Here is a 23,635-nt window from a genome sequence, read left to right as displayed (position 1 = left end):
CGCCGGGCCCCACCGAGGCCGCTCGGCTGGGCGGGGCCGCCCCGTTGATCGACAGGGCGTCCGGCCAATCGGGGCGAGGCCGGGGCGCCGGGGGGCGGGCCTCCCGCTGGGCCCCGCCCCCTTCGGCGGAGCCGGCCAATCGGGGGCGAGGGGCGGGGCGATCGGCTGGTCGGGGGCGGGGCGGGGAGCCGCCGGCCGCCCACCCGCCCGCCCGCCCACCCACCCACCGCTGTCCCGGCCGAGCGGCGCTGAGCGGCTCTCGCTGGGACCCGAACGTCCTCACCGACCCCCGCACCCGCAGCGCCGGCCCCGGCGGGATCAGGTACGGGGAGCGGGGGCGCTGACACGCGGGCCGTCTGCCTGCGGGACTGGGTTTAGGGGGGAGCTGGGGACAGAGAGACGGGGAGCGGGGGGGCAGAGAGGGGGGAGCGGGGGGACAGAGAGAGGGGGAGCTGGGGGACAGAGAAGGGGCGAGCTGGAGGACAGAGAGAGGGGGACTGGGGGACAGAGAGAAGGGGCAGGGGGGGACAGAGAGAGGGGGAGCTGGGGGACAGAGAAGGGGGGAGCTGGGGGACAGAGAGGGGGGAGCTGGGGGACAGAGAGGGGGGGAGCTGGGGGACAGAGAGAGGGGGAGCTGGGGGACAGAGAGAAGGGGCGAGCTGGGGGACAGAGAGAGGGGGAGCTGGGGGACAGAGAGAGGGGGAGCGGGGGGACAGAGAGAGGGGAGCGGGGGACAGAGGGGGGAGCTGGGGGACAGAGAGAGGGGGAGCTGGGGGACAGAGAGGGGGGAGCTGGGGGACAGAGAGAGGAGGAGTGGGGGACAGAGAGAAGGGGGACTGGGGGACAGAGAGAGGGGGACTGGGGGACAGAGAGAAGGGGCAGGGGGGGACAGAGAGAGGGGGAGTTGGGGGACAGAGAAGGGGCGAGCTGGGGGACAGAGAGGGGGGAGCTGGGGGACAGAGGGGGGGAGCTGGGGGACAGAGGGGGGAGCTGGGGGACAGAGAGAGGGGGAGCTGGGGGACAGAGAGGGGGGAGCTGGGGGACAGAGAGGGGGGAGCTGGGGGACAGAGGGGGGGAGCTGGGGGACAGAGGGGGGGAGCTGGGGGACAGAGGGGGGGAGCGGGGGGACAGAGAGAGGGGGAGCTGGGGGACAGAGATGGGGAGCTGGGGGACAGAGAGGGGGGACTGGGGGACAGAGAGAGGAGGAGTGGGGGACAGAGAGAAGGGGGACTGGGGGACAGAGAGAAGGGGGAGTGGGGGACAGAGAGGGGGGAGCTGGGGGACAGAGAGAGGGGGAGCGGGGAGACAGAGAGGGGGGAGCTGAGGGACAGAGAGGGGGGACTGGGGGACAGAGAGAGGAAGAGTGGGGGACAGAGAGAGGGGGACTGGGGGACAGAGAGAAGGGGGAGTGGGGGACAGAGAGAGGGGGAGTTGGGGGACAGAGAAGGGGGGAGCTGGGGGACAGAGAGAGGGAGCGGGGGGACAGAGAGGGGGGAGCTGGGGGACAGAGAGGGGGAGCGGGGGGACAGAGAGGGGGAGCGGGGGGACAGAGGGGGGAGCGGGGGGACAGAGAGGGGGAGCGGGGGGACAGAGAAGGGGCGAGCTGGGGGACAGAGAGAGGGGGAGCTGGGGGACAGAGAGAGGGGGAGCTGGGGGACAGAGAGGGGGAAGCTGAGGGACAGAGATGGGGAGCTGGGGGACAGAGGGGGGGACTGGGGGACAGAGAGAGGAGGAGTGGGGGACAGAGAGAGGAGGAGTGGGGGACAGAGAGGGGGAGAGCTGGGAGATAGAGATGGGGGGAGCTGGGGGACAGAGACGGGGGGAGCTGGGGGACCGAGATGAGGAGAGCTGGGGACAGAGACGGGGGGGAGCTGGGGGACAGAGATGGGGGGAGCCGGGAGATAGAGATGGGGGGAGCTGGGGGGCAGAGACGGGGAGAGCTGGGGACAGAGATGGGGGGAGCTGGGGGACAGTTAGAGGAGAGCCAGGAGATAGAGATGGGGGGAGCTGGGGGACAGAGACGGGGAGAGCTGGGGACAGAGATGGGGGGGAGCTGGGGGACAGAGACGGGGAGAGCCGGAAGATAGAGATGGGGCGAGCTGGGGGACAGAGACGGGGAGAGCTGGGGACAGAGATGGGGAGAGCTGCGGGACAGATAGAGGAGAGCCGGGAGATAGAGATGGGGGCAGCTGGGGAGCAGATAGAGGAGAGCTGGGAGGTAGAGATGGGGGGAGCTGGGGGACAGAGGAGAGCTGCGAGATAGAGATGGGGGGAGCTGGGGGATAGAGATGAGGGAGCCTAGACGTCGGGGTCGAGAGGCCGAGATGGGGGTTTCGTGGAGTGGGGGCCCGGGGATTCGGACTGAGGGGTCGGGGATCGGCGCCTGCCAGGGTCAGGGGGCGGGGGCGGGGGCCGAGAGCCGGTGCCAAGCTCTGGACGGGTCGTCCCCCGGCTGCCGGTTCCGGGGGCCGAGGATGGGGAGGGACGGGGGCAGTAAACCCTGGGGGCGGGGGGGGAGGGGGTGCAGCCCCTGACAATCCCGGCAGTACCCCCCCGCATCCCTTCCCTCCTGCCCCCCTCGCCCTCCGTGTGGCGGGTGCCCTCAGCCAGCAGGTCCCCTCCCCTGCCGGGCACGACCCCGAGTCCCGGCCGGCGGGGCCCTCGTGTCCAGGCCCCGAAAGGAAGTGGCCCCTGGGTGCCCCCACCCTCCCCCCCCGCAAGGCGGGCGGTAGATTCGGGGGCTTTGGCCTCCAACCCACGGGTGGGTGGGTGGGCTGTGGGGAGGAGCGACTCGTGGCTGCCCCCCATCCAGAGAGCAATCAGAATCGGTGGAGGAGGAGGAGGAGGAGGAGGAGGAGGGGGGAGCTCCAGCGCGTCAAATGACTTCATTGAGCGGTTTCTTGGATCTCCCGAACGAGAAGCGCTCAGCCCACACAAAGGGGCAGAGGCGGCCCCTTCTCGCCGGTGCCACCCCGCCGGGCCCGCCCCGCCCGCCCCTGGCTTTAAGGGTGGCAGCCGGGCTTCCTTCAAGCGCCACTCGCCTCAGCCTCCCCGAGAACCGGGTCGTCGGCGGGTCGCGCGGCCCAACGATGAGCCCCAGTTAGCTGGGCCCCGGGGGAGGAAGCTGGCCGGCGGGCACGGGCGCCGAGTGGCACGGGGCGATGGCGGCCGTCCGAGGCAGCCCCTCCGCCCGCTCGGTCGCGCCTAAGGGGGCCGCCCTCTCCTGCCCCACCCAAACGGCACCCACCGTCCAGGCCCGACCCCGTGTCCGGGGCTTCCCACAGTTCTGGGGTGAAGATTTCTTAGCCAGTTTAATGTTTAAAATTAAGCTGGAGCCCTTAAAAATGAGCGCGTGGACGCTGAATGTGTTTGTAAAGTTTCGGTAAGTGCTTTTGCCTCGCGGCTCCTTCTCTCCATCCCCAGTGGGGACCGGACCCGGTTCGTCTCCGCCCCCCTCCCCCAGCCCCCCCACGTCTGCTCATCTCATCCATCCCCCGCCGTCCACCATCCCACCGTCCGTCCCATCTCATCCTCTGCCTCCCGGGACTGAGTCGGTGTGGCGGGAGGGAGAGGGCCCCAGGAGGAGCCCCGGGTCGGGGGGGGGTGGAGGGGGAGGGCCGGGGGGCAAGGCAGGGCTGGGCTTGGGGCCGGAGACGCTCGCCCCCCTCCCTCCCCCGCCCCCCCGGCCTTCCGGCCCCGGCGAGGTCGGGTGAGCCACGCGGGGTGAAGGTCAGAGCCGGGCACGCTTCCCGCTCCTGGATCCGGGGATCCGGGCGGCCACGCCGGCGGCCTGCTGGGGAGGCTGGCTCGGGAGATGGGGTGACACGGGGACAGGCTCGGGAAGGAGAGGAGGTGGCCTCCCGGGTGCCTCTGTGCTGTCGCTTGCCTGGCAAGAGCCGGACGGTTTCCGTCCCGGCTCCCCTCCCTCTGCACCCCCCTCCACCCGCCCACCTGCCCCCTAATTCTGAGGAGGGCCGGATCGGAGGCCCTCCTGGAGGGAAAACATCGGAAGCTCAACCGGGGTGCCCGGGGGCAGAGGCGACCCCGGGATCAGCCCCAGGTCCCTGGGCCCGGGGCCGACCCCACGCTGCATTCGTGTCCCCCCGCCCCCCTCCCTCCCCGAGACCATTTCTGGGTGGGCAAGCTCCCCGAGCGCCGACGGGGCTCAGACGGGTTTTCGCTGCTTCCGAAAATGGCTGCCGACCCTTCGGGGTTCTCTCTCTCTCTCCTCCGCCGCCCCCGCTCCCCAAGGCGAGTGATTCAGACGGAGCCTCCGGGAGCTTCCAGGAGGAGCGTGCGGGTGGCGCGGCGCGGGTGTGCCGAGCTCCGGCTCCCACGCCTGCCGTGAGCGCCCCGGGACCGCCCCCGCCCCCGCCGCCCCCGGACTGACGTGCCGGAGGGGCCGAGGGCATGGGGTTTTATATAGAAGTCGTTCGTACCAGAGGTATCCCTGAGGCATGAGTCAGGCGCTGGCAGTGCCGTCACTGTGTGGGCAAGTGCTGCAGCCATTCCGTCCTTGCCAGGAACCCTCAGATGCCGGCAGCCGGAGGTTTCAGGCGGGGAGCCCGCCCCGGGGGGCCGGAAACGCTCCGGATCGGGAGCACCGGCCCCCCGGAGTGCCGGGGCCCGGTCGGGGCCGTCCCCCGCCCCCCGCAACTGGGCCTGTGCCCGACCGGGAACCCGGTCGGGGACGGGGGTGCCGGACAGTTCAACTGGGCCAGCCCCCGGCCTCCAAGCGGGTCGACGCCCAAACCACCGAGTCAGAAAGGTATCCGCTCTCCCCGTAAAGACCCCCGACGCCCTCCCCGTAGCCCCGGCCGGCCTTCGGTCACCCTGACGGCCAAGCAGATCTCCTCTGGGCCTAACCGGGATCTCTCCCGCCTTCAGTCCGGGGTGGCGTCCCGGGCGGCGGGGTGGTTCGGGGCGACAGAAGAGAGACGGCATCCGGGTTTCGGGAGCCTGGGTCCCCAGTCCTGAACTCTAGCGTGAACCCCCCCCCTCCCCCGTGACTCCTTGTGACCCCCCCCCCCCCGGTGACTCCGCGTGACCCCCACTGTGCCGCAGCGGGGTCGCAGAGGTTAGGAGGCCGCTGCGGCCCCGGATGTTTCCGGAAAGAACCTGACTTTCCCCATGCCGAGCAGGGCCTTGGGCCGTGACAGTGACAGACAGAGCCGCCCTTCCGACTGGCCCCTTGGCTCCTGGCCACGAGAAGCTTCTTGGCTCGGCACCCTGGACACGCACACGGACTCCTACCTACGTACTCTGGCCCCACCCCGACCCGACGATGGTCCTGCCTTGGGCAGCTGCGGGAGGGAACTTGACCTCCCGGGCCCCGCGGGTTCCCCTGTGGAGGCCGGGCACCGGGGTCGGGGGGACGGCGGTTTTGCCAAGTCCGGGATTCCGCCCGAGACGGGTTTGGCCGGGCGCCGGGGCCCGGGTCGGAAGAGGAGGACCGAGAGTTGCAGCTGCTCGGAGACCTCAGGTTGGCAGATGGGTGTATTTGGGGAAATGGTTTAATGCTGAACAGCTGGCCTGGGTGTGTTGGGGGGTGGGGAGGGCGGGGTGTTGAGGGGGAGGGGGCGGGGAAGGAATTCCCCACCCCTCTTCCTCCACTCTCCTAAGATTCCTCTGATTCTTCTTCCTGGGGCCTCTGAATCATCCTCCCCACCAAGGAAGTCCTGGGATTGGCACGTCGGGCTTGGGGTGAGACTGGAAAGCATTGGCGTGGGTGTGCCCGGCTGTGGGACCCTGGGAAAGAGATGGGGATCCGGTCCCGGAATGCAGGAGAACCCTCGAGTGTCAGCTTGCTCCCGGGGCCCCGCCTCTCCTTCCCCTCCTCTCACCTGCCTTCCTCCCTGACCACCCCTCCTGGATCCCAGTGGCCCGCTGGAGATTTTGGGGGTTTTTTGACCCGCTCCCTGCCGGGGCCCTGAACTCAACGGAGTCGGAGGGAGGAGAGCAGGGTGGACGGTGCCCTTTCGTGTCTCTCTGTGTCCCTAGCGGGCGGGGCAGGAGGGGGCTTCACCTCTCTCAGCGGCTGAGCGGAATGGGGCCTCTGGGTCTCGTGGTGATGGATTATAATCATTATTATATTATTATAATATGTTAATACATATTATTAATTACATTAATTATTATATATTAATCGATATTATAATATAGTACGGTCTGTGTTAAGTGCTGACCGGGTGCCAAGCCCTCTACTAAGCGCTGGGCTGGAGACAAGATAATCAGGTCGGACACCATCCCTGTCTCACGTGGGACTCACGGTCCAAGTAGGAGGGAGGGCGGGGATTTAATCCCCATGTTACGGATGAGGGAACTGAGGCACAGAGAAACCAAGTGATTTGCCCCAGGTCACCCAGCGGTCACGCGACGGAGCTGGGCTTAGAAGCCAGGTCCTCCGAGACCCGGGTCCGGGCTCTTTCCATCAGGCCACGCTGCTTCTGTTGGGTGACTCTTGCGAAGGTGGTCCGGAAAGGAATACCCCGCACCGGCTCCCGTCCCCAGCCCCCACCCTTCCCGGATGCCAGCCTAGCCCCTCTGCCCTTCTGGGGCAGCAGGGTGGACAGCGTCCAGTGTCCCTAAGGGACCGAGGAGTTGAGGGAAACGTCCGACGGGACAGCTAGGCGACCGAGAGGTCTCGGGTTGGACTCCGAACCTTCGGAACCAACGGCCCCATCCCCGCCGTCTTAACCCCGAAGCCGGGCCGCGGACCCGAGTGACCCACCCGTGGTGGCCGGCTGTCTGACACCGGCCCCGGGTGCAAGGAGGAGGCTGTCAAGGAGGGGGTTGGGTTTGGGCGGATCCAGGGAGCCCGGAAATGGTCGCCCACGCCCATGGCGGCCTGGGTCAGAGCTCAGTCTGGGTTGCGCTGGCAAGACGTGCGGTCCGCCTCTCCCCGGCATCCCCGCCCTGGCTGTCCGTGAAGACGCTCCCACGCCCGGCTCTCTGTCTGGCGCGAGGTGAGCAGTCGCCCCCCCCGGGTTGCCCCTCCCGCCCCGAGCGGAGCATCCCGCGCCCCCTCAAGAATTGGTGCCCCGCCCGCGGCCCCCCCCCCCCCGCCGTCGAGAGGATGTCGATGATGATCGTGGTGTTCGCTAAGCCCTCACTACGTGCCGGGCACTGGATCGCCCGCCGGGGTGGATCCGAGCAAATGGGGTCGGACCCGGTCCCCGTCCCACCTGGGGCTCACAGCCTTAATCCCCGCTTTACAGATGAGGTAACCGAGGCTCAGAGCAGTGAAGGGACCCGTCCGAGGTCAGGCGGCGGAGGAGCGGCGGAGCCGGCATTAGAACCCAGGTCCTTCTGGCTCCCGGGGCCGCGCTCTAGCCACTGGGCCCCGCTCCTTCTCCAGGAGATGTGATGGAGGCGGGCGTGACCCCGGGGGCCTCCGGACAGTCTCCTGAGGGCCGGGGACTTGGCGGAGGCTCCGGTCGGGCCTCACCCCGCTGTGCTGCTGCTGCTCGGACCCCAGTGCGGGCGTTCGAGGGCTTCCCTTTCGCCTCCGTGTGTGCTGGGCCCAACAGACGAGTCCCCTGAGCGCCGCTCAGCGGGGTCAGCTTGCGTGCCGGGCCCGGCCCCGGCCGGCCTGCCTCGGGAACCGTATCGAACAGTATCGAACTGTACCGAACGGGGCCTCTTTCAGCGTGGCGCTCTCTCACGCAACCCACATATTCAATCTGTCACCAGATCCCGTCGGTTCTCCCTTCACGGCATCGCTAAAATCCACCCTTTCCCCTCCATCCAAACTACCGCCAGGTTCATCTGCGTGCCTTATCCTCTGCCGGCTGACCTCCCTGCCTCCCCGTCTCTCCCCACTCCAGTCCCCACTCCACTCTGCTGCCCGGATCATCTTTCCGAGCGACCACCCGGTCCGCGTCTCCCCGCTCCTCGAGCACCTCCAGTGGTTGCCTGTCCACCTCTGCCTCAAACAGAAACGCCTCGCTTTGGGTTTTAAAGCACTCAGTTGGCTTGTCCCCTCCTCTCTTATCTCACTGATCTACTACAGCCCAGCCCTTCATACTCGGCGTCTGTAGCTCCAACTTGCTGTCATCTGTCTCGCCCCGACCCCTTTCCCCCACCCTCCCTCTGGCCTGGAATCCCCTCCCCCGGCCCCGTATACGCCGGACCGCCGCTCTCCCCCCCCTCCCGAGGTCACGTTTCCCCGAATAAGCCCCCTTTCCCCCAACTCCCCCTCCCTTCTGTGTCATCCGTGCATCATTCGTCCCGCACCCTTTAAGCGCTCGATAGTCACCCCGCCCTCGGTCCCGCAGCAGTTACGTACGTGTCCGTCATTTATTTATTTCTGGCGATGTCTGTCTCCCCCTCTAGACTCTACGCTCGCTGTGGGCGGGGAATGCGTCCACAACTCTGTGTGTTGTACTGTCTCGAGCGCTTAATACAGGGTGAGCGCTCAATAAATACCACTGGAGATGATGACGAATAAACACCCTCGATCGATGGGTGCGGGGCAGGGCACCTCAGCCCCCAGCCTGGGCCCCCGGGCCCCCCGCCCACCACCGTCCGGATCGGGGACCGACCGGCGCGTCGGTCCCCTGCTCCGCCGGCGGCGGCTGGGTCGGCCGGCCGGGATGCCGGCGGCGGGCGGAACCGGCGTGGGAGCGCAGCGCGGGGCCGGCCGTTGACGGGGACCGCCCAACCCGCTGGCCGGGTTAGAGACCGAGTTTCCCGTCCCTTTCAGGAACAAAGAGCCCAGCAGAGTGCCCGCTGCAGTCATGGGGAAGGATTATTACAAGATCTTGGGAATCCAGGCCGGGGCCAACGAGGATGAGATCAAGAAGGCCTATCGGAAAATGGCGCTGAAGTACCACCCGGATAAGAACAAGGATCCCAGCGCCGAAGAGAAGTTCAAGGAGATCGCCGAGGCCTACGACGTGCTGGGCGACGCGAAGAAGCGGGCGGTGTACGACCAGTATGGTGAAGAAGGTAAGGGCCACCGGCCCCAGCTCCCGCCTCTTCCCTGGGCGTTCGGGCGGGAGGGGGAGGGCCCAGGGCAGAAGAAGGCCACTGTGCCCTCCCGGGGCGCCAGCCCTACCTGACCAGAAATCTATATTGGATGATCTGACCCAGTTTCGCCACCCGCTACTCAGCGGTCTCCCCTCGACGCCCGCTCCCCGGCTCTCCGTAGGAGCCGAGCCCCGCGGGGATGGGACAGGAGAAGCCGGGGGGGGGCTCGAGGCCGGGGAGAGACGGGGCTGATCCGAAGCCCCCGGCCCGTGGCCGGCCGACCCGGGGGGTCTCCTCTCCACCTCCGGCCCGGCGGTTCTGGGCTCGGTGTGTCGGTGGCCGGGAGACACGGCGGGGAGGGGAGACGGCTTTCCTCCGAGGGCTCCGGCTACCTACCGTTCCCCTTCCCCTCGGCCCCAGGTGACCTCCCCCGGCCCCCCGCCCTTTTCTCCTCTTCAAGCCAAGCTGCCCTCAGCCGGTGACTTTCCCAATTTAAGTCATGGCCTCTCCCTGGATAACTGACTCCCTGCGTCGGCTGGTCGCGGCAGCCCGGCCGGGGCCTGCCGACAGGAGGGGGAGAGCTGCTCGGCGGCCACCTCGCCGGCCTTATTAGTCGAAGCCGGGAGACGCTGCTGCCCGATTGGCCGGTGGGGGGGGGGGGGGTGGACAGCTCTGAATAGCATTTGCATTAATCAGCATAGGAGTTGAGCGTTTAAAGAGCAGAAGGGCTTGTATAAACAGATTGTTCAGCCTGCAAGATGTGCTCTGGGGAAGATTTAACAAGCAGGTGCGTCCATTTATCTGGGGCAGCAACTCGAACTCGCCGGGGTCAAATGATAGCTTTGTCCTGCCAGGGAACCAGCAGGCGGGCAGGGCCAGGGCGGGGCGGCTGGCTCTGCCGGAGGCCCGGGCCTCCCGTCCGGCTATCCGCCCGTGGACGGTGTGGACCGAGCATCCACCGTGTCCCCGGCGCCCTCCCAGCCCGCTTAAACCTACCGAACAGAGAAGATGTACGCGGCACCCGCCCTCGCCGGGCTCTCGGTCCGAGCGACCGCCCGCAGGCGTCCCGAGGTCGATAGACCCGGAGCGTCAGTACGAGGGACGGATCCATCGATTGCAAATAAACCGGCGAGGGTGCCGAGGAGGCCGTTAAGCGCTTGCTAGGTGCCGGGCCCGGGACCAAGCGCTGGGGTGGATACGGGCAGATCGGGTCGGACACGGTCCCCGGCCCACTGTGGGACTCACGGTCTCGATCCCCATTTTACAGAGGAGGTAACTCGGGCCAGGAGGAGTGAAGTGACTTGACCAGGGTCACACAGCAGAGAGGTGGCGGAGCCGGGACGAGAACCCGTGACCGAGCCGGGACGAGAACCCGTGACCTTCTGACTCCCAGGCCCGGGCTCTATCCATTACGCTCCTTCTCAGTTGGATGGCCTGAACGGGATGGTGGGGAATGATGAGCATTACGGCACTTATTCCGTGCTCACTCTGTGCCGGGTTATCCGACGCCATCTCCGTCCCCCAGTCTGTCTCATCTCCATTTTTGAGATGAGGAGACTGAGGCCCGGAGGGGGTCGGTGGCTCAGTGACTTGCCCAAGGCTCCCGAGGGCAACGCCGGTCTCTCGTCTCCCGGTCCCAGACTCTTTCCGTCGGCTCCGCTGCCCTCGTGACGATGATGACGACGACGACGGTATTTGTTAGGCGCTTACTATGCGCCGAGCACCGTTCTGAGCGCCGGGGGAGATACGAGGTGATTAGGTTGGCCCACGTGGGGCTCACAGTCTTAATCCCCATTTTACAGGTGAGGGAACTGAGGCCCAGAGAAGTGAAGTGACCTGCCCAAAGTCACACAGCCGATAAGTGACGGAGCCCGGATTAGGACCCAGGACCTCTGATTCCCAAGCCCAGGCTCCTTCCACCGAGCCGCCCGGCGCTCAGTACAGCGCCTGACACTTAGAAAACGCTTAACAAATAGCATCGTTTTTAGAGTGGAGACCGGCAAATGGGGTTGGACCCAGCCCCTGTCCCATGTGGGGCTCACAGTCTCCATCCCCATTTTACAGGTGAGGTCACTGAGGCCCAGAGAAACGAAGCGACCTGCCCAGGGTCACACAGCAGGCAAGTGGCAGAGCGGGGATCAGAACCCACGACCTTCTGACTCCCAGGCGTGTGTGTGTATATGAGAGAGTGAGTGAGTGCATTGGATTAGAGGCAGGGATGATAAGGAGATTGGCTTGAGGGGAGCGAAGGGCAAGAAATGTGGGGGTGCGGGAATTGCCCTTTGGAAGGCTAACGCCGGGGGCCCGGTTTATGTCCAGCCTGAAGGGTGCCCCCGCATGCACGTTCAGGCGCTCGCCCGGCGAGCCGGCCCCGCCAGGCCCCGGAAACGTGCCCGAGGGGACTCCGAGCTCCTTCCGTGCGAGGGCCCGGCTGGGTCAGGCTGAGCGCCCTGGCCGGGCCAGGACCGCACAGTCCACTCGCCAGTTGGCCCAGCTGGCTGCTCAGCTGGCAAAACAGCGGGGAGACCGAGGCAGCGTGGCCGGGGATGGCCCCGACGGCCCTGGAGAGGTGAAGAGTGGTGTCGACGGGAGGTGGAAGCGGTCGAGCCGGTGTCGGCCCCCGGGGCCTCTCCCCGGAGCCGGGCCAGCCCCGCGCTGGGGCGACGTGAGCCGGGAGCGGGGGGAGGGAGTCGATCTAGGCCAGTCACAAAGGCCCAAATAAAGCGGCCTCCGCCCTGCAAGTGAGGAGCGGCGCGGCTTAGCGGATAGAGCCCGGGCCTGGGAGTCAGAAGGACTTGGTTTCTAATCCCGGCCCCGCCGCTCGTCTGCTGTGTGACCCTGGGCAAGTCGCTTCACTTCCCTGGGGCCCGGTGACCTCGTCTGCGAAATAGGGATGAGAATGTGAGCCCCATGTGGGACAGGGACTGTGTCCGACCTGATTAACTTGCATCTCCCAAGTACTTAGAACGGTGCTTGGCATATGGTAAGCGCCTAACAGGTACCATAGTTATTATTATTATTATTATTATTATTACTAATAAAGCGGCCCGGGTGGGAGCGAGCTGGTTAGCGACCAGCGCCTAGCTCTATATTAAGACGAGGAGGACCCAGCTCCGGCGCTATCCAGTGTCTACCTCTTCCGGACAATCGGCCGCTCTGCCCCCTCTCCCCGCCGCCTCCCACGCCGGCCTCGGGAAGGGGCCTCGGGAAGCCCGGAGGGCTGGCGGCCGGGGTCTGCCACCTCGCAGCCTCCCCGCCGCTCCCGGACTCGGTAGCCGCCGGGCCAGGGAGGGGGCGTTGGAGCGGATCCGGCTCAGGCGCCGTAACCTGACCGTTCCCCCACCCACCTCATTGTCCCGAAGGTCTGACTGTGGTGGGGAAGGGGCTGTGGGGCCCGGGGAAGAGCCGCTTCCTCCGGGCAGTCCCCTTGCTGGTAGAGTCCTCCAGGTCGGGGGTCTTCAGGACACCGGGGAGTGGCCCATCACGGCCCAGCGCAGCCCAGCTGACCCCCTGCCCTCCGGGTTGCCGGTGGCGGCGGAAACCGACGTTTTCTCGGAGCGGGTAAGCGCCTCGAGGACAGGGCTTTGATCCCAGGGCTGGGATCGGCCGGTGACAGGACCTTTCCAGGGGACTGGCCTGGCTCCAGCCCAGCCCGGAAAACCTCAGTCGAGGCCCGGCTCTGGCCTCCGTGAATGACGCCCGGGTGACCCGCTGAGCTCTCCCGGGCGCTATTTTGGGCTTCCTCTACACCTCCCCCACTCTTCTTTCCCTTGCCCCGCTCTTCCGTCCTCCCCCTCCCCTTTCTGGGCCTCGGGAGCGGTCCTGGGCCAGGCCCCGGGCCTTCTGTCCGCCCGCCCCCGGGGGTGGACGCAGCCCGTTCCCTCACTGGGAACTGCGATTCTGAGGCAACCGGGAGACCCCCGGGCCATTCCGGCCCTCAGACAACCGGGCCTGCCCCATCGGACAACCCCAAGGCCTCCGGGCCCCCCGGCCCCCCGCCTTCCTGCTTCCCCCGGCCGGGCCAAGTTCAAGCTGTTGCCCCAGTGTCCACCTAGGCCCCCCAGGGCAGCCAGGGGATCGTCCCGCCGTTGCTCCCAGACTCTCGTCTGGGAGGGGTCCCGCCCCTCTCCCCAGGCGTCACGCCGCCGCCATCTCCTCCTGCCGCCGGGTCGGCGCGTTTACCGCAGGCTGGAGGCCCGGCCCTTCGGGACGGCAGAGCGGAGCGTGCGTGGGGAAGGCCGCGGCCCGGCCCCTGCCCGGGGCTTCCTCCCGTCCGCCCTCGCTGCCCGGCAGTGAAACCCCACACCTGCCCTCGTGCCTCACAGCCCCTCCTGGCCAGGGGTCGGAGCTAATTTGGGCCCTGCAGAGGTGTCGGGGGACGATGAGGCCAGGAAGAGGCTGTTGGGCGGGAGGCCGGAGCTCTCCCCCTGAGGTGACTCTCGGGCGGGCCCCTGGACGGTAATAATCGTGCTATCTGTTAAGCGCTTACTGCGTGCCAAACACTGTTCCAAGCGCCGGGGTAGATACCCGGTAATCGGGTCGGACACCGTCCCTGCCCCACGTAGGGCTCACGGTCGTAATGTCCATTTTACAGATGAAGTAACCGAGGCACAGCGACGTTTACAGTAGTGACGGTGATGGTTTCCGTTAAGCGTTTACTACGTGCTAAGCTCGGGGCTAAGCACTGGGGCGGGCCCAAGCTAACGGGGTCCCACGTGAGGGGTCGCAGCTGAAGTAGAAGGGAGAACAGGTATCGAATCCCCCTTCTGCAGTGGAGGGAACCGAGGCACAGAGAAGCGGCGGGACTCGCCCGAGGTCACGCAGCAGGTTCCGGCGCCTAGATTCTGGTGTCGTTCACCGTGACGTTTGTGGGTGACCCTGTCTGCCTGCTTCCTGCGGGGACTCTGCAGGTGACAGGCACCTGTATCTGCCAGGACCCCGTACCCCCTCTTTCTCTCTTCCTTCCGCCTTCTTCCGGCCCAGACTCACTCCAGGTCTAGCTCATCCCGCTCCCCGGGGCTCGGTCCCTAGCCTCGTCCCCAGAGCGCACATTCTAGGCCGCCTCCTGGAATCGGGGCTCTCCGGCAGGGGTGCGGGCGAAAGGGAGACGAAAGGGCGAGGGACTTGGCGGGGAGGACCCGGGGTGCGGTGGCCCATTCCCCCGGCCCGAGGTCGGAAGGCCAAGTCGGGGCTCCCGCGTCCGGGTCTGGCCGGGCTCTCCTCTTCCCTTCCCCGCTCCCTTCCCCGGATCGTGACATCCGGGCGGCAGTTCCCACCCGGCTCCGCTCAGCGTGGGGCTGCGGAAGCCAATTTGGCAGCCGGGCCGTCCGGAACCCTCCTGGACGGAAACGCCGCCTCCTCCTCCTCCTCCCGGGGCCCAACTCTCTGCCGAGCCACCCGAGGGGCTCGAGTCGTGCCCCGGCCCCTGGGACCCGAGCGGGGGCCGACCAAACCCTCGGCCCCTTCGGCCCTGAGCTCAGGCCCTCGGCCGGTCCGGGGGAAGGGGCGGGGCGGAGCGAGAAGGCTGCAGCTCGCCCTCCCTTCCCGCCCACCGTTCGGGCTACTCGTGGCCGGGCACGGGCTCGGAGGGCCACGCGGCGGCTCTCCCCACCGTGGGAGCTGCGGGCTCCCGGTCCCTCGCCTCCCCTTTTTCTCCCAGGCAGGGCGGGTGGCGGGTGGCATCCGGGCCCCACGGCCCCAGTGAGAGCCCGGGGCGTCGACCGCCGGCTCCGGCCCCCGCGGGTGATCTTGGCCCCCGCCTCCCGGGTGTGCTGCGGGGGCTGGGGGCTGCCACTCGGGAGGGCCGGGGACGGGGCTGTGAGGGCCGGCGCCCCGGGGGTGGGTGAGGGGACCCCGGGGGTGGGCGGCCCGCTCCGGCCGAAGCTCTCGCGTCTGCCCTGGCCACTCACTCCCTCTCCCCCGTCCCCCGGCAGGTCTGAAGACGGGCGGCGGGTCGTCCGGAGGCTCAGGCAGCACCTTCCACTACACCTTCCACGGCGACCCCCACGCCACCTTCGCCTCCTTCTTCGGGGGCTCCAACCCCTTCGACATCTTCTTCGCCAGCAGCCGCTCGTCCCGGGCCTTCAACGGCCTCGACCAGGACGACATGGACATCGAGGACGACGACGACCCCTTCGGCGCCTTCAGCCGCTTCGGCTTCAACGGGCTGAACGGGGTGCACCGGCGGCACCAGGAGTCGATCCCGCCGCGGCGCAAGGTCCAGGACCCGCCCGTGGTGCACGAGCTGCGGGTGTCGCTGGAGGAGATCTACCACGGCTCCACCAAGCGCATGAAGATCACCCGGCGGCGGCTGAACCCCGACGGCCGGACGGTACGCACCGAAGACAAGATCCTCAACATCGTCATCAAACGCGGCTGGAAGGAGGGAACCAAGATCACCTTCCCCAAGGAGGGGGACGCCACGCCCGACAACATCCCGGCCGACATCGTCTTCGTGCTCAAGGACAAGCCCCACGCCCACTTCCGGCGGGACGGCACCAACGTGATCTACAGCGCCATGATCAGCCTCAAGGAGGTGGGGCCCCGCGCGGGCCGGGCCTCGGGGGGCCGGGGGGCGGGCGGGCGGGGACGGGACGCCGCCCGGGGCCGGGGAACCCGACCGGCCGGTCCGGCGGCGCCGGGCCGGGCGGGGCATCCCGACCTCCGGGGGTACGCGTAGGAGCCGGGAATCCCGGGCCTCGGAGAGTCAGCTCCCAGTCAGTCAGAGGGAGGCCACCTCCGCCGGGGCTGACCGGTAGGCCGGGGGAGCTCGGCCCAGTGACGGGAAGAAGGCCCGGGGCCTCGGGGGGCGGGGGAGGCAGCTCGCCACCCCGCTTCCCCTCCCCCTACCGACGGCCCCCTTGCCACCCGTAGCCGCTGAGGCTGCTCGCCCCGGGTGGCCGGGAGAGGCGTGGGGAGACGGCGGATCCGTGAAGGTTATGCCTGGAAATTTTCTTCCTTCGCACTTCCTCCCCTTTCTTCCCCTTCCCCCTTAAACCTTAAGCCCGGCTTTGACCTCTCCCGTCTTAGGGGTCGCCGCCCCGGCTCCCGCCGCCCGGCCCCGGTATCCCGTCCCCGCCGCTCGTCTGCCGTCCCTCCTCCCCGCCCGCTGTCTCTGTTCGGTGGGGCTCCGGGGCGCCGGCTCCCGCCCGGGGTAGGACCCGCGCCCGGGGTACCGTCGGGTCTCGGTGGTCCACCCGGCCACCCTAGACCCGGCTGAGCCGCCGGAGACCGGCTGGGGTCCCCTAGCCAGACCGGATGCCCCGGCTTCATCCGAGCCGTTCCCGGGCCCCAGCTCCCACGCTGGGCCGGCCTCCGTGGCAGTGCCGACCCGGAACGCGGAAACCCCGGGTTCGGGGAGCCCCGGCTCTCCTTCCCCATGTCCCTCCGGCGGCTGGGTCGGGCTTGGGGCTGGGGCGGTGGGCCGGAACAGTGTCTTGACCAGTGGACGGGGACGGGGGGCGCGGAGGGTCGGATCGCCCCCTGCGCCGAGCTGAGCCCGGTGGCAGCGGGAGGCTTGTCGGAGGGGTGGAGGGGAGAGGGAGAGGTTGGGGGAGCGCTCGGTCCCTCGGAGGCCCCCTCTCCGCCCACCCTACTCTCGTCCTCCTCCCCCAGCTCCGCTCCCGTTTCCCCATCCGTCGCCGCCACCTTGGGCTCCGGGCTTCATTCCCGCCCGGCTCTGCCTCTGGAAGGTGGAAGGGAGGAGGGGAACGTGGGGCCCTAACCCCCCCCCCCCCGACCCCCAGTCCCACCCCTGACGGTAGTTTCCGGCAGCTTGCGGCCAGTGCGGAGCGGGGGGCCCTGCTGGGGAGGCCGGGGGAGGCTCCCCGAGCCCCAGCTGCGGGGGGCGGGAGGGGCAGGGAGGGAGGCGGCGGGGCGGACGAAAGCCAAAGAGGGGGAGCCCGGGCCCGGGCGGAGCCGGGCAGCCGCCCGGGGCCTCGGCCGCTCCTGGCAACGGGCAGAGGAGCGAGTCCCCCGTTCCCCCCCCCCCCCCCCCGACCCCCTCGCCCCCCCACCCCGAATCCTCCTCCTCCCCTGGACGTCCCTCCCCTCGTGACCCCTGTCTCTGCTGTCCCCCAGGCTCTGTGTGGCTGCACGGTGAACATTCCCACCATCGACGGCCGCGTCATCCCGCTGCCCTGCAACGACGTCATCAAGCCAGGCACCGTGAAGAGACTTCGGGGCGAGGGGCTGCCCTTCCCCAAGGTCCCCACCCAGCGCGGCGACCTCATTGTCGAGTTCAAAGTGCGGTTCCCGGACAGGATAGCCCCTCAGACCAGACAGATCCTGAAACAGCACCTGCCCTGCTCCTAGGCCTAGGCCCCGACCTCGGCCCCGGCCCCGGCCCCGGCCCCGGCCCCACAGCCATAGCTAGCTCCCTGCCCCTCTGGCCTCGCCTGGGCCCCGGGCCCCGAGCCCTTCCCTGCCCTCTGGAGGCTGGGGACTGTTTTCTGAAATGCAAAAAATCCCCTCCGTCGGCCCCCTCCGGCCACCCCGCCGCCCCCTCCCCGCCCCCGGCGTCTCTCCGGAGCGGGCTGACGGGGAGCAGCCGGGGCCCTGGCTGACGGGCTCCTCTATCGTGTTCAACTGTTTTGGATCCGGGTTTCTAACTCCTTTCCCCGGAGGACGACTCCACTTGAGTGTTACTTGAAAAGCATAGTTTTCCCTCTACAGAAACGCAGTCTGTAAATAGCATGTCCGCACCCGACTCTCCCCGCTCCACCGAGTCACCCCCTCCCCCCCGCCCCGGCCCCGGCGCCCCGGGGCTGACACCCGAAGCGGCGGCCTCCCCCGGTCCCCCCGCAGCTCGACGGGTTCGAGGGGCCGGTCTGGGGCCGGTCGGCTTTTGCCCCCAGCAGTCCGTTCTCTGCTCCGACAGGCACCCTCGCAGTCTCAGATGCCCACATAGACGCCCGCGTGACAGGCACACCTTCCGTAATGACGGCGGTATTCGAGTGGGGCTCACAGTGTGAGGAGGAGGGAGAACAGGTATCGAGTCCCCATTTTCCAGATGAGGAAACCGAGACTCAGCGGAGCGACTTGCCCGAGGTCACGGGAGGCCAGTGGCGGAGCCGGGGTCAGCCCCTCCGACTCCCAGGCCCGGGTTCTTTCCGTTAAGCGGCGCTGCTTCTCGGGCTTCCTCTGACGGATATAGATTCTCTCACGTAGTGGCACATACTCACCGACGATCCCACGCACACCCACTCGCCCATGCGCGGGCCCCGCCGAGGCCAGAAATCTGGAGTCACCTGGCCCGCCCCTCCCGGGGCTCTGGGCCGGCCCGGTATTCCTGGTTTCCCTCCGGACCCACTCCGGCCACCGGGGCCTCCGAACCAGCCCACCCCAGTCGGATCGGGGCTCGCCCGAGCCGGGCAGGGCCCCCCGCCCCCCCCCGACGCGGCCGCCCCCCGGCCCCCAGACGGGGGCCGGGGCGGGCCGTGTGGAGCGCGGGACGCTTTGTGTTTCCAGGTGCGCCGTGGGCGTCCCTTGCTGCTTCCGTTTCTTCCACAGGGTATTAAGAAGGCTCCGGGCGAGTCCTACTCCTTGCCCTCACCTCCCACCCCTGCCCGGTCCCTGCCCCACCGTCGGTGAGCGCGGACCGAGGAGGGGCAGGGGCCGGGTTCGTTCTCCCGGCGGAGTTTCCGGGTGGGGCTTTTTTTACATTTTTTATGGGATACCGGTGGGCCGGGTTGGGGGAAAGGACCGCTCACGGGCTAGGGAGCTTATCTCCGACTCCTTTCCCGTTCTCCCCCCCCGCAGACCTGGGTCTTATTTCGGTGGGGGAAGCTGGGCCAGAGCCCCTTCCTTCCTGCGCCAGCCTCCTCGGAGGCCCGCGTCTCCCTCCCGACCCTCTCGCCGGGTCCCCTGAGTCCTTCCCAGCCCCGGACGCCGTCCTCGCCCCGTCTGCCTCATTCGTGTCCCTGCCTCCCCACTCCGCCCCCGCCTCTGTCGGCACAGCCCAGAGGCCCCCCCCCCCCCGCCTCCCTCCCCCTGGCCCCGGCCCCTTCCGGCCCCTTCCGTTCAGCTGTATATAGTTCAGGGCCGTGGAGGGCCAGAGGCCACCGAGCCACGGAGCCGGCGTCGCAGCCGGCGTCTGAGCCGCAGGGGGTGCTGAGCGGGGAAAGGGCAGGTGCTCTTGGGCCGGGCCGGGCCGGGCTCGGGAAAGCAAAGAGCAGGACTTTGTCTGCTTCTCTTACCTCTCTGAGACCCTGAATGTTTTTCTAGTAGTTTTTTTTGTATTTTTTTTTTGTAATGACAGTATTATGAGAAAAATAAAAGTATTTTAAAATTAAGCCACTTCTAGGCGCAGCTTCACCAGGGCGTGGTGGGGAAATACCCAGCCCGACGGTCTGGGAACGGCCCCCCCGCCCCGCCCTCCTCCGGTTTCCAGGACCAGCCTCTTTCCCAGGTAGGAAACTGAGGTCTCCGGGGTCTCGTGTGCCCCGAGCCCCAGGGAGCGCCCCCCCCCCAGCCCTTTCTCAGCAGCTCCTCTCCAGATTCACTCATTCATTCGCTTGTACTTATTGCGCGCTTACCGTGTGCCGAACACCGTACTAAGCGCCTGGAAGATTTCGCCACAGCGATGAGCGCTCACGCTCCCGGCCCCGCGACGAGCCGCCCAGCCGTGCCCCGGCCCTCCCACCCACTGGGGAGGCTGGTCTTTTGGCCCTCCCCAGAATTTGTCAGTCCCTCCGGCTGTCCCTTCTCTTCCAGCGCTTAGAACGGTACTTCGCACATAGTAAGTGCTTAACGGATGCCATCCTTAGGCTTACCTGCCCCCCAGCCCACCGCAGCCCCTGGCCCCCTTGATTGCCAACTTCCTTCCAGCCCGTTCTCCCTCTGCTCCCCTGGGCCTCGCCCGCTAACCCCTCTACTCGGCCGCCAGCCTCGATCCCACCCCCACAAGCAGGGGGCGGGATAGAGAACTGCTCAGCCTCCCCGGGGCGGGGCGGAGCAGGGGTCTGGGCCTCGGGGATCCTGACCCTCATCCCAACTCAGCCTGACCTAGGCCCCACCAAGGCCCCGAGGAGTGTCCGCAAGACCGGGCTGAGGCCCGTGGGGTTGGTGATGATGCTGATGACAGATCAGTGGTATTTACTGAGCTCTTAATAATAATCATAATGTTGGTATTTGTTAAGCGCTTACTATGGGTGGATACAAGCTAATGGGGTTGTCCCACGTAGGGCTCAATGTCTTCATCCGCATTTTACAGATGAGGGAACCGAGGCCCAGGGAAGTGAAGTGACTTGCCCGAGGTCACCCAACTGACAAGCGGCAGAGCAGGGATTAGAACCCATGACCTCTGACTCCCAAGCCCGGGCTCTTTCCACTGTACTAAGTGCTTGGTGGTGATGACGTTAGTCAGGCGAGCCTCAATCTGGAGACTTCAGGGCCAAGAACCTTTGCTGAGCAAGGGAGTAGAGAGCTAGACTACACCCTGCTGTACTCCCCAGTGCTTAGTACAGTGGTCTACGCAGACACTCAGTAAATCCCGTCCATCGACTGATAGCGGTTTGCCCAGCCCCGCTTTCGTGGCAAGAGCCCGGGCTTGGGAGTCAGAGGCCGTGGGTTCTAATGCCGCCTCCGCCACGGATCGGCCGTGTGACTTCGGGCAGGTCGCTTGACTTCTCTGGGCCTCGGTGGCCTCATCTGTAAAATGGGGATGAAGACCGTGAGCCCCACGTGGGACAACCCGGTTACCCTGATTCAACCCCAGAGCTTAAAACAGTGCTCGGAACATAGTAAGTGCTTAACGGATGCCATCGTTATTATTGTTATTGTTGTTATTTCACGTGCTCTTCCCTGCCTGCCACTGGGGCACGGGGGGAACTGTGCAGTCAGACCCATCTGACCCCTCGCTGAGCGATCGATCAATCGGTAGTGGTTACTGAGTACCTAATCCCGGCTCCGCCGCTCGTCTAATTGTGGGACCTTGGGCAGGTCACTTGGCTTCTCTGTGCCTCAGTTACCTCATCTGTAAAATGGAAATTGAGACTGTTACTACGGGCCGGGCACCGTTCTAAGCGCTGGGATAGATCCAAGCTAAGGGTGGACACAGTCCCCGTCCCACAAGGGGCTCGCGCTCTTAATCCCCTTTTTACAGATGAGACCCAGTGAAGCGACTTGCCCAAGGCCACACAGCAGACTAGAACCGGGGTCCTTCCGACTCCCGGGGCCGTGCTCCGGCCACTGGGCTGCGCCGCCCACCGAGAGGGCCGGAACGTCAGGAGCGGGGCTGCTCGGAGCGTTGTGACAATAATCAGTTTCTTGAGCGTCTCCCGACGGCCCGCATCCAGTGCAGGACACCGGGGCTAAGTGGATTGGGAGAGCCGCCCTTCCGACCAGAAGCTTTCCGTCACCCATACCGACCGGGTTTCCTTACTCACTGCCCTCGGGCCCCTCCCCACCCCTCAGGGAGCCCCAACCACCTTTAAACCTCCCCGCAGCAGCCGGCCTGGCACGCTCTGAGTCAGCGGGGCCGGCCCGGCGCCCTAGTTTCAGCTCTCTCCCCCGGGGACCCAGCCCGGGCACGGGCCCATCAGACGGAGAGGACGCCGCTCTTCCTTCTATTGGAGGAACGGATCGCATTTAGGACAGGGGCGTAGGCTGACGGACGTGGCGTCCGTCCTGCTGGGGACCGAGTCTAGGCCGGGGAAGGCTCGGGGTCGGGGCTGAGCCTCAGGGGTCGGGGGGACTGGCTGGCCGGGGGAGGGGAGGAGGGGGTACGGCCTCCTAGATGGGGTTGCCGACCCCCGAATCTTACACCGATTACTCCTGACTCTCCGCTCTGAGCTTTGAAGCTCCCGTGCCCCGTGTCCAGCTAGCTGCCGTCTGCCTCCAGGTCAACAGATAATCCCCTGCAGGGGAAGGGAAAGGGTCCCGGGCTCCCGTCCCCTCCATCTCCGCGGGGCGAAGCCTGGACCTTCTCAGGCCGCACCTGGCGTCCCCCCCACCCCCCAACCTCTCCTCCCACTGCTGCTCCCCATTCCACCTTTCTCCCAGGAAGTCCAGCCCCTTCCCAGGACGATGCCGAAGAGGGCCCGGTTCTCCCGAGCCAAGGGGTTCCCCTTCCGGATGCCTGGATGAGACCGGGGGCCGCTCACCCAGCTTCCCTACCGCTGAAGGTGTCGCCGCCGTGCTGCCGACCTCACCTGGATCCCGGGCCCGGAGCTTGCCGGTCTAGGCCAAAGGGACTCCGGGTTTGGGCCAGTCGGGCAAAGCAGGGAAGACTGAGGGGAGGGGAGGGGAGTGGGGAGGAGGTCAAGTCTAAGTCAGCCGTGTTTATTGAGCACTTACTGTGTGCAGAGCACTGTACTGAGCACTTGGGAGAATACAACGATAAACGGACACATTCCCTGCCCACGACGAGCCGGGGAGACAGACATTAATACACACGCTCAATAAATCCAATCTACCGACTGACGGACTGGCTGGTTCGGGGCACCCGGGAGGGAATCCCGGAGAGGAGCTTGTCCCCCAGCTTCTCCCTCCTTCACGGCACTGGGCAGGCGTGAGGGGAGAATTTTAATACGGGCTTACTCTGTGCAGAGTCCCGTACTAAGCTCTTGGGAGAGTACAATATAATAAACAGACACATTCCCTGCCCACAACGAGCTTACGGTCTGGAGGGGGGAGACAGGAATTAATATAAACGAAGAAACGACAGATAACGTATCTAAGTGCTGCGGGGCTGGGGGTGGGGGGAAGATGAGCGAAGGGAGCAAGTCAAGGTGACGCAGAAGAGAGTGGGAGTTGAGGGTGGTGTTGATTTGTCCCTCGAGAAAAGGTAGTTTGGGTCTGGAGGCCGAACAGAGCATAATGACTTTTTTTTATGGTGTTTGTTAGGTGCTTACTAAGCTCCAGGCACTGTACTAAGCCCTGAGGTAGATACAAGCTAATCAGATTGGACGCAATCCAGGTCCCACATGGGGCTCCGCGGTCTTAATCTCCAGAGAAGCAGCGTGGCTCGGTGAAAAGAGTCCGGGCTTGGGTGTCGGAGGTCGTGGGTTCCAATCCCGGCTCCGCCACCCGTCAGCTGTGTGACTTGGGGCGAGTCACTTCACTTCTCTGTGCCTCATCTGTAAAATGGGGATGAAGACTGTGAACCCCACGTGGGACAACCTGATTATAGTGAAGAGCAGTGCTTCACACACAGTAAGCGCTTAGCAAATACCCCAGCATTATTATTATTTTACAGATGAGCTCACTGAGGCACAGAGAAGTTAAGTGGCTTGCCCAAGATCTCACAGCAGACGAGTGGTGGGGCCTGGATTGGAACCCAGGTCCTTCTGATTTCCTGGTCCACGCTCTATCCACTAGGCCGTGTTGCTTCTCTGACTTGAGGTCATTGGAGGGGGTCCAAACACAAGAGGTTTCTGTGGGAGAACAGGACAGATCTGTGGGGAGGGCGTTGTGTGGGAGAGAAGGCAGGTGAGGAGGTTGTGGTCACACGGGAATTTTCTCCTCGAGAACCACATCAAACGGAAACTCCTCACCACTGACTTCAAAGTTCTCCATCCCCTTGCCCCCCACTACCTCACCTCCCTTCTCTCCTACTCCAACCCAGCCCGCACACTCCTCTCCTCTAATGCCAACCTACTCACTTTACCTCAATCTCATCTATCTCCCCGCTGACCTCTCGCCCACATCCCGCCTCTGGCCTGGA

At 66.5% G+C, this 23,635-nt stretch overlaps 1 protein-coding gene across 2 annotated transcripts; it reads left to right on the top strand.

Moving 5' to 3' along the window:
* The first annotated feature begins 233 nt into the window (after nt 1–233).
* On the top strand, nt 234–17,999 carry DNAJB5 (DnaJ heat shock protein family (Hsp40) member B5). 2 transcript variants are annotated; one of them, XM_029061687.2, is made up of 4 exons: nt 234–322; nt 8,705–8,949; nt 14,904–15,505; nt 17,050–17,999. In XM_029061687.2, exons 2-4 carry the CDS (start codon nt 8,739–8,741, stop codon nt 17,281–17,283), a joined length of 1,047 nt encoding a protein of 348 aa, XP_028917520.1. In that variant the 5' UTR covers nt 234–322; nt 8,705–8,738; the 3' UTR covers nt 17,284–17,999. The 2 variants fall into 2 exon arrangements, with proteins under 2 accessions (XP_028917520.1, XP_028917517.1); XM_029061684.2 differs by lacking the exon at nt 234–322 and adding an exon at nt 3,063–3,382.
* Nucleotides 18,000–23,635: the final 5,636 nt, after the last annotated feature.

The sequence above is a fragment of the Ornithorhynchus anatinus genome, chromosome 3, assembly GCF_004115215.2.
Source record: "Ornithorhynchus anatinus isolate Pmale09 chromosome 3, mOrnAna1.pri.v4, whole genome shotgun sequence".
In the NCBI taxonomy this organism is placed as follows: Eukaryota; Metazoa; Chordata; class Mammalia; order Monotremata; family Ornithorhynchidae; genus Ornithorhynchus; species Ornithorhynchus anatinus.
Note: the sequence above shows the minus strand (reverse complement) of the source record. Positions and strands in the feature narration are given on the sequence as shown.